General features: G+C 38.4%; 1 protein-coding gene across 2 annotated transcripts in view; it reads right to left on the minus strand.

The window, feature by feature from the left end:
- Positions 1 to 15,620, minus strand: part of P3H2 (prolyl 3-hydroxylase 2) — a 169,751-nt gene that overhangs the window by 15,005 nt on the left and 139,126 nt on the right. For both annotated transcript variants that reach the window (XM_025377565.1, XM_025377564.1), the window contains exons 7-13: positions 13,711 to 13,751; positions 12,377 to 12,471; positions 3,813 to 3,940; positions 3,165 to 3,260; positions 2,475 to 2,625; positions 1,481 to 1,598; positions 101 to 176 (exon numbers count right to left, since the gene is read on the minus strand). In XM_025377565.1, coding sequence (XP_025233350.1) covers positions 101 to 176; positions 1,481 to 1,598; positions 2,475 to 2,625; positions 3,165 to 3,260; positions 3,813 to 3,940; positions 12,377 to 12,471; positions 13,711 to 13,751 — 705 coding nt within the window. The remainder of the gene's footprint in view (positions 1 to 100; positions 177 to 1,480; positions 1,599 to 2,474; positions 2,626 to 3,164; positions 3,261 to 3,812; positions 3,941 to 12,376; positions 12,472 to 13,710; positions 13,752 to 15,620) is intronic.

The raw sequence follows: 15,620 nt of genomic DNA on the forward strand, positions 1-15,620 counted from the left end.
TACAGAAGTATTTGAAATCCAACAGTCTGTAAGTCCTTAGAAAAATGGCAATACTGAGCTAAAAAATACTAAATAAGTATGCAAGAATACGTTTACTTACAGTCACAGTCTTAGCATCCATCTCGGTGAATATGAATTCTCCTCCTTCAAAGTCATCATTCATGTATAGGAGAGCACTAGAAGAACGAAGAGAAAACCATTTGTCTTATTATATGCTTATGATAGCATGGTCATAGAATACTGAAGACTGGTGATGTACTGTCCAGCCTCCATTAGTAAGTTTCCTTTGAACTAGACATTGATATAATTGGCCCTCCAAACTCTTAAAGAGAAGATCAGATAGAATTTGGGTTATACCTCTGAAGAGGTTACTTATTCCACCTTTATTAAAATTGTAATCATATTTCAAAGCTTGTCTCATATTTCACTTCCTCCACAGAAAACCTAACTAGTTTTAATTTAATCTAGCCCTCTGAACCTGCCCACCTATTTACAACTCTTCTTCCCTATATAACTCTAAAGGATGTTTTCTTTGTTTGTTTGTTTTGTTCTTCTTGTTGTTGTTGTTTTTCTCCTTAACTTGCTGGAGAATTCCTTGTGGCCCAGCCACGCCTTGCAGATAGCGGGCACTTAATAAATGTTTTGGAATAGAGTACAGTGTAGTCTAAATGATGAACACATGGTGATTATAACTCCTGATTCCTTACACACTGAAATATCTCTCAGTAGGTTAGGACATTCTTTTCTCCTGAGTTTCTAGTGTCTTATTTATAAAATGCGGACATCGTTCTTCTTGGGTGTGAATAGATACGTGATGTGATAAAGTCCTTATGTAGGCCAAGACTCCATGCCCTTGTATTCTGACGGAAATACACATACCACAAGGAACATGTTCCAGGGAGAACAGGAATTAAAAAAAAAAAAAGGCCGGGCGCGGTGGCTCAAGCCTGTAATCCCAGCACTTTGGGAGGCCGAGACGGGTGGATCACGAGGTCAGGAGATCGAGACCATCCTGGCAAACACGGTGAAACCCCGTCTCTACTAAAAAATACAAAAAACTAGCCGGGCGAGGTGGCGGGCGCCTGTAGTCCCAGCTACTCGGGAGGCTGAGGCAGGAGAATGGCGTGAACCCGGGAGGTGGAGCTTTCAGTGAGCTGAGATCCGGCCACTGCACTCCAGCCTGGGCGACAGAGCGAGACTCCGTCTCAAAAAAAAAAAAAAAAAAACATAAAATTTACTTTTCATATTAAAACAAAATGGACATTTTGTGAAATGGGATGCAAAATGTGCACAATTTTTAAGATAAAAGTGAGATGATAATGCCACTTATTGGTTACGGCAGCTGCTTCAGAAGATTATTTGAGAATTTCTGCCTCGGAGAAAGGAACACGACATCAAGCAAAACAGAGCACCTTTCCAGTTTTCATTGTTTGAAAACTGTTAGGTAAAAGCTTTGTTTTGAAGCAGGTTCTAGCTATACCTATAGTCTCGAAATGTGTAAGCAGGAGGCTCTTTCCAGCATTCGTTGGCCTCTGGATCCAACAAACAGTTGTCAGCGTGGATGGGATGACTGAGGTCATTTCTTCTATCCTGCTGACCTGCCAGAAAAGGGAATAGGGAAGAACAAGAAATGAAGTGCAGCAACTTCCACCAAAGTGACTGACAATCTGTCTTCTCCCAGTCCTGATGACCTTTGCAAATGGGGGGAGGCAGACAACAGGAAAGAACAGATAAAAGAACAGTGGACAAGTAGTTGAGTCTCTGGTCTGGTTCTGGTGTGAAGTGGATGTGAAACCTTGAGCATGTCACACCTGTCTTTTCAGCTATAAAAGTTATTTCTGATATAAACATACATAAACAAATTCCATGCATTTCATGGGTTGTACCTCATGTAGGGCAGCAAAACAATGGGGAGGAAGTGAAAAATTAAAAAAAAAAAAAAAAAAAGATTTAATTCAGCTAAAACTTCCCAAGTGTAAAAGATACTCCTGTGACATCATTCTCCTCCCGCCGCCCCATTCAGGGGGGGCATAAGACATAGAGGAGAAATAATGATGAGCAGGGACTGAGGAGGTCTCTGTCTTTTTAAGATTATTTCTTGCAATCATCCCTTCATCTTCTATGCTTCCACTTAATGCTGGTAGACATCATGGTGACTGTGATTTCCATGTTCCTGATTCCTCAAAATGGCAAACCTACAGCAGAAGAGCATTTTTCTTTTTTTCAAGACTTCAGCACTTGGGGAAAATTGATTTGGAAGGGAAAATGTTCAGAATGAGGGTTTTCTGGAACTTCAGAAAACCAAAATGAAGAAAAAGAGAGAAGCAAAATGAGAGTTCATAAGCTACTTTTGCTTTAGAAATCTAGAATTCATCTAAAATATTAATCTACCATGCTGTAGAGCTTGGTTTCACCTTGTTTCATTTCCCAATGTAATGTGGGTAAAAGGGAACCATTTCAGACTGGAATCTCACCAGACAGGGCTGTTCGGCAGACCATGTGTGTATAGGAAAAATACAGAGTTGAGTTCAGCATAAAATAAGATTCTACAATCCTTCGAGCCTTTTCACTGATGTCATAAAACAGACGAGCGCTCTTCAGTGGGACTCGACCTTCATAACCAGACTAAAAAAAAAAAGAACATGAGAAACAAATGGGTTCATTGGAGGATGTAAGAAAAACAGGCACTACATTGCATTGAGCCAACATAGAATTATCATGTCTGCATTGACTAATGAGAAGACTACTACATGTTTGTGGATTTCGGTTAGGACATTGTGCCATTGGAATACACTTCCCAATAGCAGATGGAAAGCTAAAAGCTGCTTGGTTCCTCTTCTCTTCTATTATAATATGTTCTACTGTCCTCTCTAACAACCCTTCCTGCAGTAGAGAATAATTACTTGTTTGAATATGTTTTCACTTTTAGATCATGATCTTACAAAGAAGGCTTGTATATTTTTTGTCAGGAAATCTAAAGTTTGATAAGTTGATGGCTGAATGGAGGAATGATTAAATACAATGAAGGTTCCATTTCACACTTGCTTTCTTCAACTGTTCTGATAGGTACATATTTGAAACTTTTTTCTTTCCTATATCTGCCATTTACAGAAGCCTTAGGCTGACACTAAGGAATTCAAACCCAAAAGAAGTTAAGACTTTACTTTGAGTGCTTTCAGGACAGTTGCACCTTCAAACTTTTCATTGGGTGTATGGGGTGAAGTTTTTCCTCTGTATCCATCACCAACAAGCATGATTCCCTGGAAGCAAATACAAGAAGATACTTCATCAATGATAACTATGAATTCATTGGGTCATTTTCTGCTTTGGTTGCCAGAAAGCTGAGAACTCTAGTCAATGCTAAGAACCATCTCCATTTTATTCCAAGATGCTGGTAACTATTTCTTTTAATTAAAAGAGACATCTTTATTTAATCTTCATTCTACATTTTTATTATCAAATACTATCACCTTTTATGGAAATAAAAAGAATGTAAATTACTGATATATTGACTAATTCTTAATTAAAATAAAAGGATTTATCCAGCAACTTTATATGATGGGCAAGGACCTTGCTAGATGGCTGTTGGCCTAGGAAATATGCCAGTAGCTATTCCAGATCCCACCTGGGAGAACTAAAATAATCCCAACCCGAAGGCTATAAAAGTTCCTCAAAAATAATTTATGTCTTTCTCCGAAAGAAAGCAATATCTCAGGGCTTTTTCCTCGGCTCCAGATGAGACCAGGAGCAAAGCAGTTCCAGCTTCTTGGCAGACCAGTGCAGTGAGCTCCCCTCCTTCTCCCGGTCCTCACAGTGGCCACACTGTGGAGCTCCCGGCACTGTTCTTCTGACAGGACATTATCCAGGAGAACCCGCTGAGTCCCATTCAGCTGCTCTGAGTTGTAGACGAATGTGATGTTTTCATAGAGCAGAGGACCACCTAAAGGAACAGAGCACATTGTCTTCCCTGTTACCTCTGTCCCCAGAAAGGAAGCACAGAATACCAAATAGCTTTCAATGTGCAATTCGAGTGAGTTCGTTTCCTCATGAATATTTAGAAATGCAAAGACAAATTGTGAATTAGGGAGCTCGATAAACACAATATAGATTCAGGAGAAAGGCAGATGTCTATCAGGTTTCCTCATAATGTCATAATAATATTACATGTGTACATTATTTGGGGAGAGATAGAACTATTTTTGCGTTTGTTTCTAATGCTGATCCCAAAAAGTCGACCGGGCATCTCATGGGACTCTCTTCTGAGAAAGCCCACCCTTGTTCACAGTCCCTCATTCACACCTCTGTCGCAACACCACAGAGTGCATGTTTGGGTCCCCAGGTACGACATGCACACCTCAGTTTCTCTGGTGTCTAGAGCAACACCTTCACCAGGTAATTCAGGCAGTCACACCCAAGTCAGGAGTCACTTGACTCCTCCTCAGTCTTCTTCCCACCACATAACTGACCCTAGGTTGTCTTGCTTTTGGAGTGTTTTTCTCTGTTCTCTAGGCAAAATCTTCACGTTTCTATTTCCGCACAGGAGGGTTTCCTTTAGGCACCTACTCTCTTCCCAGAGAGAGACCACAAGTTTATAACATTAGCTCCAGATAGGCTCTTCAGAGGGTGATGCTTTTGGATCACATTTTAGGTTGTGAAATTACAAAATCCAGACCTGACAACGTCCTTCTCTCATAGAGTAGGACTGAAGGACAAAGCCTGTGATAGAGAGGAAATCTCCTGATGTAGCATAGTGCAGACATTTTGAACCAGAAAATCGAACAGAAAAGAAAACACTGCTGCTAACCATTTAGCATACTCCCAAGGGGCCTCATGCGTGCTTGTCCATAGCAACAGTTCAAGATAAGGACAGCAGGGGTAGGGAAGGCAAACTCCCTGCCACCCCAGGTCTAGCAAAGGTCACCAACACGTTGGCCTAAAACACTTCTGTTGGAGGAAGAAGAGACAATTGAAATTGATGTCTACTTTATCTCTGTAAAACAGATTAGTCAGCCTAGGGAAGAGCATGAGCTAAATGTTTATTAGTCTAGCTAGGATAAAAGACTCACTACAGCTCATGATTAATGGAATATTAAAAGAATGAGGCAGTGTTTCTCAATCTGGAGTAATGTTCATTTATCTGTTAAAGCAAAAGTTCCCTAAGGAGCTCCAGTGCTGACAAATTATTTTTACTCTAATTTTACTTCTATATACGCAATCATAAAACTATGTACGCATTATTTATTTTAGTAGTTTCATACAGTACCCAAACCAATTTACAAGACTAAATAAAAGCAAGACCATAAAATGAACTAAATTCCAATCAATAAATGAAATGGTTAATGTTATTTTTCTGAAAATAAAAAGCTACTTTCCACATGAATATTCTACTCACTGATCTGGTCTGGGTTCTTTTGAGCCAGGATTCCTTATAGTACTGTTGGTGTGTAATTACTATTCTACCACAACGTTTCTCTAGTTAAACTACTACACAATCTTAATGTACCATGATTAATTTTGGCCTTTGTATCAGTCCATTTTCTTGCTGCTAATAAAGACACACCCAAGAGTGGGTAATTATAAAGAAAAAGAGGTTTAATGGACTCACAGTTCCACATCTGGGGAGACCTCACAATCATAGCAGAAGGCAAAGAAGGAGAAAGTCATGTCTCACATGGTGGCAGGCAAGAGAGCTTGTGCAGGGAAACTCCCATTTATAAAACTTTCAGATCTGGTGAGACTTATTCACTACCAGGAGAACAAATCACCCCCATGATTCAATTATCTCCACCTGGCCCTGCACTTGCCCTGTGGGGATTATTACAATTCAAGGTGAGATTTGGGTGGGGACACAGCCAAACCATATCAGCTTTCACCTGAGCCTAATACATTATTTATAAGTTCATTGTATTTCATTTATTTCTAGTCTTTAATCACTGAAGTGTTATTAATTGGTGTCAATATGACCATAACTGTGCCCACTGAACTATGGAATCCCATGATACCACCTGGCTAGAAGTTGATCCCTTACGTAACCCCTAATTGCTTCTCTTAATTTTTGAAAATTGTGATCAAAATTTATAAATATGGAATTTTTGGAACCCGAGAATATATCCATAAGCCCCCTCTTTCAGTATCACATCTTTTAGTTGAATAGAAAAATGTGCTTTGCTACAATTCACTATTTCTCAAATTTTGTTTCATTGAAAGTTCTGGGAAAGTACTGGGTTAAATAAAATATAAGAGGACGTCTCAGAACTTTTAATATGTGAACAGCCTTATTAATGTCCTAAACAGTGATATAATATGCAGCAGTTTTTAGCCTTAATTGAATACAACGCTCTCCCTCCCTGACTCCCCCAACTTCCTTCCTGTAGCAGAGACTTTACGATGGACTGCAATGATCGTTGCCTCCCGACATTCATACAGCTGTGCAATTTGCTTCCCACAAGTGCAAGTGGAACCTGGAACTTACTTCTAAGCAGAATATGACAAAAGTGATTAGGTGTCATTTCTGTGACTACGTTACATAAGATTGCAACTTCTATCTTGCTAATAGACTCAGTCTCTTGCCTTCTCCGCTGGCAGGCTGTGAAGCAAGTGGTCATACTGGAGAGGATCACATAGCAAGAAATAGAGGGCATCCTCCAGCCAACAACCAACTAGAAACTAAAAGGCCATAGTCCAACAACTTTTTAGGAACTGAATTCTGTTATCTAACTTGGAAGAAGATCCTTCCCAGTCAAGCCTCAGAAGAGACCTCAGCCCTGGTCAACAGCTTGACTGAAACCGGTGAGAGAGCCTGCAGCCAAGGACACAGTTACATTCTCTGCAGACTCTTACCCCACAGAAACTATGAGATAATAAATGGATATTTTCATAAGCTGCTATATTTTTATTTTTTTCACAACAATAAAAAAGTAGTCTTTAAAAAATTTATTTGACAAGGTCTCACTGTCACTCAGGCTGGAGTGCAGTGGCACCATCATCATGGCTCACTGCAGCCTTGACCTCCTGTCCTCAAGTAATCCTCCCACCTCAGACTCCCAAGTAGCTGGAACTGCAGGCACATGCCACCATGCCTAGTTTTTTGTGTTTTTTTGTTTGTTTGTTTGTTTTCATTTTGTTTTCTTTTGTTTTGTTTTCAGGGTCTTGTTATGTTGCCCAAGCTGGTCTCCAACTCCTGGACTCAAGCCATCCTCCCTCCTCAGCCTCCCAAAGTGCTGGGATTAGAGGCATGAGCCACCACGCCCAGCCAAGTAGTCTTTTAAAAATCACCCCAAAACATCTTAGCATGGAAGGCAATTTGGAAAAGGCTGCTCTAATCTATGTAGCTGATTAAGATTTGTAGTCAAATTGAGATAGGCCTTCCCTCGAATATTTGGAAAAGTGAACTGTATATTCCATTCCAATTTAGAAATATAAAAAGAAATGTTCCTTCAACAAGAAGATGAGATACTTGTAGATTCACTGAAAAGCATTTGCTAATATAAAACTAAAATATAAATGAAAGACAGATGAGAGCTCTAGTGAATTAAGTTGGTTTATACTTTGCCAAGTTTTTCTCTTTTTCTACATTGAAGGTGTATTATTTTAAACATAATTAGCTTATTTTCAAAATATGATTTTGAAAGTTAGCAAAACTAAAATATTTAGGAAAATGTCTATCAGTCTTAAGCTCCATTATAAGTATATATTATCATTACTATCATTATTGTTGAATTAACAGGCTACACTTGGAATACTGTAATAAGTTCTGACTGAGACACCTTAATAAGCATAGAGCCTTAAGAGAAGGCTACTGGGAAATAGACAATTCTCCTAGCATTTCATAAGTAACATGCAAAGATCAAGTGAAGGAAGAATGCAACATGGAGTCTTAAATATCTGAATTTTGGGTTCCAGGAGAATCTGCATTAGAAATCTGCCTTTCATGTAGCTAACGTAATCATTAATATTAGTAAGTATAGAATTTTACACAGATATTTCCCACACGTACATTTAACAAAAATGACCCCCTACCCATCCACTAACCAAAAGGAAAAAAAAGATAAATGAAACCCTATCATTCAACAGACAAGTCAACCAGCCTACATATGACTAGTAGCACACCAGAGGAAAACATGAAAATAAAAATTAAAATGTAGGCCAATACATTGTGGTTTCTGGGGCCTGGTTTGATGGCTTCAGCCAATTCTTAACCACAGTCCAAGAAGATTTAGTCAAACAACTTAATTCTTCTCTCATTCATAAAGTATGTGCCTGGCTCTGACTCTCTGGTTGCAACAAAAAGGGATCATCTAAGAAAGTACTCCCTTGTACTCCCTGTCTGGCTCATGGCAAGAAGAATCACTTTATCAGAAATTCGATAGTGTCATACAAAGCATGATGGGATAGGCAGGCTAACAAGCCCTTATATGAATTCAGCCTTTCACAGTCTAACAACAACAACAAAGGGCCAGACACGGTGGTTCACACCTGTAATCCTAGCACTTTGAGAGGCTGAGGCGGGCAGATTGCCTAAGCTCAGGAGTTCGAGACCAGCCTGGGCAACACAGTGAAACCCTATCTCTACTAAAATACAAAAAAAATTTGCCAGGCATGGTGGTACGTGCCTATAATCCCAGCTACTCAGGAGGCTGAGGCAGGAGAATCACTTTGACCCGGGATGCGGAGGTTGCAGTGAGCCAAGATCGCGCCACTGCACTCCAGCTTGGGCAACAGAGCGAGGCTCTGACTCTTAAATAAATAAATAAATAAATAAAAGAACTTTTTATGTTCACCATCTTAAAACAGTTACTATCCTTCTTTCATAGATAAAAATCATAGGGCCCGGAGAAATAGAGTCACTAGATCTTCATCACCGTGGAGCATATCAGACTAAGATAATCCCAGAAACTAAGTTTCCCGATTCCAGGTTTATTCAACATTGTTTCTACTATCCCTCTACTGACTCTGGAATCATATCCATCACAACCTTTAAAAATCTGGTGGGTGGGCTGAGCATGGTGGCTCAGGTCTGTAATCCCAGCACTTTGAAAGCCCGAGCCAGGTGGATCAACTGTGGTCGGGAGTTCGAGACCAGCCTGATCAAGATGGTGAAACCCCGTCTCTACTTAAAAAATAAAAATAAAAAAATTAGCCGGGCATGGTGGCATGCACCTGTAATCCCAGCTACTCGGGAGGCTGAGACAGGAGAATCACTTGAACCCAGCAGGCAGAGGTTGCAGTGAGCTGAGATCACGTCACTGTACTCCAGTCTGAGTGACAGAGTGAGACTCTGTCTCAGAAACATAAAATAAAATAAAATAAAATAAAATAAAATAAAATAAATCCGGTGAGTGAAAGGAGAACGGACAAGTGACAGCAATGTTTTTTAGTGACTTACCATATGACGAATGTTACACGGACTGAAGCCACTGTGGGATGTAAATAGCCCTGAGTCACCCCATCTTAATGCTTAGGAACTGTCCAGTAGGAATAATACTAAATACTAAACACTATTAGGCATCCAGAGTAGATGACGATCTCTTTGGGGAAGATGAGAAAAGCTGAAGTATACTTTATTCTGCGACACATGCCTCCCTGACATCCCATTTTAGTGAAATTAAGATATGAAAATGTTGCTGGGCGCGGTGGCTCATGCCTGTAATCCCAGCACTTCGGGAGGCTGAGGCGGGAGGATCAGAGGTCATGAGTTCGAGACCAGCCTGGCCAATATGGTGAAACCTTGTCTCTACTAAAAACACAAAAATTAGTCCAGTGTGGTGGCCCACGCTTGTAGTCCCAGCTACTCAGGAGGCTGAGGCAGAAGAATTGCTTCAACCCTGGAGGCAGACATTGCACTGAGCCAAGATCATGCCACTGTACTCCAGCCTGGGGGACAGAGCAAGACTCCATCTCAAAAAAAAAAGATATGAAAGTGTTTTCTGGTTGGAAACTTTGTCTCTATCTGCAATTATTCTTAATTTAGATCCTAATTAGGTATCTGATGACTGGACAACAGGCTTTTTAGTGGTGATATAATAAGAAATATGCTGGTCTTTATCGCTTCTTTCTGGCACAGAACTCCTAAATCCCTTGGAATTTCCCAAGGGATAAGAGTGTCCATTTTTACTCATAATGAGATCCTTTTCATCACACTTAAGCTTATGCCGATGAGGTGAATTAGGGTAGGGACCCTGAAAAGACTCAGAATGGGGCTGGTCACCAGAAAGACCAAGTGATTAGGAAAGTGAAACCTTAGCCCCACCCACAGGCCTCTGGGAAAGGAATTTGGGGCCTGCAGATCAAGCTCTATAAAAACTCTTGAACAACAAGATTTGATGAGCTTCTAGGTTGCTGAGCGCGCGGAGATGCTGGGAGGGTAGTTTGCCCACGGAGGGCATGGAAGCTCCTCCTCCCATCCCCCCATACCTTGCCCTGTGTACCTCTTCATCTAGCTGTTCATCTGCATCCTTTGTGATAAACCAGTAAACACAGGAGTTCCCCTGAGTTCTATGAGATGCTCTAGCAAATTAACCTAACCCAAAGTCAGGATCACAGGAACACTGGTTTGTAGTTGGTCAACAAGGGGTTGGTCAGAAGTACAAGTAACATCTTATACTTGCAATAGGCATCTGATATGGGAGTAGTCTTGTGGGCTAAGCCCTTAACCTGTGGGATCTGACACTATTTCCAGACAGTGTCAGAACTGAATTGGATTATCTCACACTCAGTTGCTATCCACTGGAGAATTACTGGTGCGTGTGGGTGAAACCTCACACATACCTGGCCACAGAAGTATTTTGTATTGAATATGAGAGTGTGGTAGGCAAAAAAGTTTGTTTGTTTTTCCTTCAGACCAGTAGTTTCCCAGAAAACATTCCATCCTACAATCCATTAGCCACTTCGACCTAGACAATTCTGTAGAAGTGGTAGATTTGGGTAGCCCAATTAATCATGATCCTTCTCCATCACATGTAGTCTTCTGTCCTGATCTTCTATTAACCTTCCAGCCGGTTGCTGGACACCAGATTCCCTGGTAGCCAGGGGGAAAAAAAATGCTTTGAAATCTGGCAATTGTCCTGGAGTTTCCCAAACATTTACAGCAATGTGTTGGCTTATTGGCATGAACTTCCTGGGTGATTTCTCAGCCTAAAAGGCAACATGAACTCTGGCTGACCATGAAGCTCTCTGGCATTTGTAAAACAGCTTGGGCTTTGTGGCTGCAAACTGAGGTCCAGGTCAGATTAGATGAGCATATTATCCTGTTTACTGCTTCAAACTGACTTGGAAGCTAAGGAAGGAAAGGGATGGGAAATGTGAGAGTTGTAGGGAGCCAAAAGTTTTCAAATCAGAGGAATGTGCTGACAAGGTCTCCTGGGGAAAGAAGTACTGTACTTCTTCCCAATGCAGCATTTTGAAAGCCTCTTGTTGTCTTGCAATTATTTAATCAATAGGTGATACATTTTTGTTACTACACAATTCTGTTTCATGCAGCAGGTGAAGAAGAGAAAATGGGATTTGGGGTCAAAGGTCTGGGTTCAAGTGTCTGTTCTGAGCTTCTGAGACTTTAGAGAAGTCACTAACTCTTCCTACATGAGATGCTGTTTAATATTAAAATAGTGTGCAAATAAATAAATTGTGTGCAAATTTGCTGGGAAATCATAAAATGTATAGAAATAATAATTGTTAAGAATTACTACTGCTGTTAGCATTACTATTGCTAATAGTTTTTATTAATCTAACAATGCTTGGCTCTACTTAAAAACTGTTTTCGGCAACATTCCACTTGTGTCCCCACTAATTTTCATCTTACATAAGTAGGCACATAATGTTCCCTTGCTTCATCTCTGTGCCTTTGCTCAGTTTCTTTTAACCACTAGAATGGTTCCCTCTACATCCATGCATCCTACTACATTCTGCTTTCTCTGAAGGCCCTGCTCAGATCTACGTGTTTCAAGCATCTAAGGTTAACTAATCTAATATCCCATGTGGCTGGTCTCCTCTCCAAGTTCCTCTGATATACAGTCTGTCCCACACTACCTAGCTCTTACTGACTGTGTAACAGAAGTAAGCCATAGGAAATTGCTAAGCCTCCGGTATTCTGAGAATGGTGATGACCATGCAAGATTCCTTGGGAAACAGACCAGGGAGTGAATTTGGAGGCTTTTTTTTTTCTTTCTTTCTTTTGGAAACCTACAGTAATAACACACAAATCGAAGACATTCTTTTTCTTTTTTTAAGTCTTGCTTTCAGACTACTAGGGAGTGTAGTAGTTTAGTCCTATTCTTTATTTTCTAGAGAAAGGGGGTTCTTCCTTGATCTGGAAAAGAAATGGTCAAGCTCCATCTTCCCCTTCTCCTGCTTTGTAGAGTAAAAGCCCACAGCTACTTACCTTCTCTTAGGTCTCGATCTATCTTGGGTGATAACTTTTTTCCCATTGACAATCCGTGAACTTCTGCTCCCTCTACATTGACCCCTGAAGGGACCCTGCGCATTCAGAAAATTTAAAATGGCAATTTGTCATTGAAAAACGATGCTCAAGGGCAAAGAATAATTTACCCAGGTAGTCTATGACTCTATAGTGTATATTTGAACACAAGTTCACCTGTCTTTTAAAGTCAAATTAAATGTCACTGCCTCTATGAAGTTCTCTATTTCTTCAGTGAGTTTGCCTTATTTCACTCCTCTAAATCTTCTTAGCAACCTTTATTACAAATAATTGTATTCATAATGTAACCCTCTTCAGATTAGTCTCTAATCTCAAGTAGGAAAAAATTATCATGCGCATCTTTATAATGCTCAGAGTGTCCATGCCTGGAACATGGAGTGCATCATTGAACAATTGTTGGATTGAAATCAATTATGTCATAATGTAGTAGTTCTTGACTATTGTGAGAAAGAAGACACAGGTTTGTCATTTGCAAATGCACAAATGATAGCAGGCTGTCCTTTATATATGTAAAAATCGAACAAATCCACATGTGTGTATATACATTCTTGGATCTCTTGAAGTTATCTTATGCCACCGAAGGATTGAGTTTTTGAAGCCTAGTGAAAGACCTCAAGACTCTAAAGAAGCAGATCTGGATCTGTCCTTCCTTTGTGATGAAACTCTAAGCAGCTTGCTTGCCTTGTCAGGGCCTCAGTTTCCCAATTTGAAAATCAATAAGCTGGACCATGTGATCTCAAGCAGGTGTTTCTAACCTTCTGAGTTTCAGTTCTTTAAAAGATGTAAATTGACTTTTGTCACCTTAAATAATGAGCTTTCTTGATTTCTGATTCAGTTAGTGACACCTAATATTTTAGCTTGCAGTATAACTTTCTGAACTTCATTATTTCAAGTAGATACGGTAAGGGAATTCACCATCAAAAAAGCCATTTCATAGTTTTTTCTGTTAATAAATCAAAAACAGTATCCAATCTTCTCAGATTTGGAATCATGGAATGTTAGCACTTAGAGATTGCCTGATTTAACTCTTTTTTTTCTGGAAGGAATAAAAAAAAAAAAAAAACATGAGACCCAGAAAGCAGAAGATATATTACCTAAGGTTACAAAAACGTGGCAGGAAGAGCTGGGACCCGGCTGCAGAACTCCTAACTCACAGCTTACAATTATTTTATTATATCCCCTTGCCTATTTCATAGAGCTACATTTCTCTATGATAGGTTATGATACTAAGTATTTCTCCTCATAAAAAAACCAGTTTGTATTCTGAATGGACTTACCGATTCTCATCCTGTCGTCCTCCATACCTGATCCAATAATTCTGTTTTGAATCGATTAAAAAAAAATGCAGGAATTTTGTCACTAAAACATCACTTACAGAATTAAGGTAAAATAAAATATGCACAAAACATTCAAAAGATCTATAATTTAGGAATTTTGTATATTGTGTAAAGATACAATGTATTTATATTTTATAGATTAATGCAAAAGAAGGCTAAAGTTAGTGGAGATTTGGCAAGGACAAAATGAAATACAAATCAATGTTTTAAATAGTATGGAATTAGCCTGGATATCCATCCTTTTGTCCAAGAAAGTGACTTGGAATTTGGTGGCAGAAAAACATTTCAAAGAGTATTCAGTTCAACTTCTTTATGTTTTCTGAATAAAACAAACAAAATCCAGCTTGAATAATCATCTGCATATATCATGAAATTAGTAAATAACATATTCTAAGGTCTCTTGGATAACACAATTTTTAAAGAATAATAAGTAAGACCAGATATAAATATTAATATATTAGAAGGTGTTGTATTGGAAATAGTACATTAAAATTAACCCATTTTAAAAAGTGTGCCTATAAAAACATGACATAAGAAATGAAAAAAGGTTGTAAATGGACATATTATAAATAATTTTATAAATGTATTAACTTGTATATCATTTGAAGAACTTACATAGTAATCAATGGATAAATGAACAAAACCCATGGCCAAATAATTAAAAGAAGAGGAAAAATAGTTAATACGTGAAAAGGTTTATTCTTGCTGGTCATCAAAAAATTATAAGTTAAAATGATGTATTATTTCATATATAATTTATAAATAATAAAAGTGATTTTAAAATGTTATTTCTTACTGCTGATAAATTTGTGGTAAAATGGTACTTTTGTGCATTACTAGGATTCAAACGCCTGTTCAATCTGTTGTGAGGTATGAGACTTTAGAGGAGTCACTAAATCTTCCCACATGAGATAGTGTTAGTATTAAAATAGCGTGCAAATAAGTAATTCCAAGAGAATTATTTATTCTCTTAGTAATCATATATGAGTATATATATAATTGTAAATTAATAATAAATAATTTCTAAGAGAATTCTCTTAGAAAAGCAATTTAGTTTCAAGAAATTTAAAACCTTATATCCTTTGATGACAGAATAATTCCACTCTTAGGAATTTATTTTAAGGACATAGTTCAATAGAGAAAAATGCTTAATGCATTTCGTATAATTCAAAAATCAGAAATAATTCAAATGTTCAGCAGAAGAGTTCATTTATTTATTGTACATCAATTCTACCTATCTAAAATTCTAAATTCTACCTACTTTTTAGATACTAAAATGTATCTAAAAATACCTTTTAAAGTTATACAAATGTAGAAATTTCTTATGATATCTTCTTAAATAAAAATCAGAATACAGATCTCTTTATACCATAGCATATGTTTCTGCAAAAGATAAGTCTTCATATAGACAATGATTAGAAGACAACATGAAAAAATGGGGTGAAGTCAGCGTGATGGGTGGTAGGATTGTGACTGACGGTATTTTGAATTCTCTTTAATGTTTAGGTAATATACAAGCATTAAAAGAAAAACTAAAACACCACATCTGGAATTTAGGAAAATGAAACACTCCCGAGGCAAATGAGTTATACACAAAACACTTTTACCCAATAGATTTGCTTTTGACTTTGGACCTCATTAACATGGAATGACAGATGTGGAAATCCATTAGTCTTTTAAAGTTCATCAGATATATTGAGTAAATATCTCCCACCCCTATTTTTACCTCAAGGAGGGCATTAAAATCTTAGCTTTTTGAGGTAAATGGCAAAAATGGAGGCAGGTAATAAAAACATAAAAATAATTCCACTGAGTCATTATTTTAATAAACATTTCTTCTTTCCTCTTAC

This window comes from Theropithecus gelada, chromosome 2 (assembly GCF_003255815.1).
Source record: "Theropithecus gelada isolate Dixy chromosome 2, Tgel_1.0, whole genome shotgun sequence".
NCBI classification, from domain to species: Eukaryota; Metazoa; Chordata; class Mammalia; order Primates; family Cercopithecidae; genus Theropithecus; species Theropithecus gelada.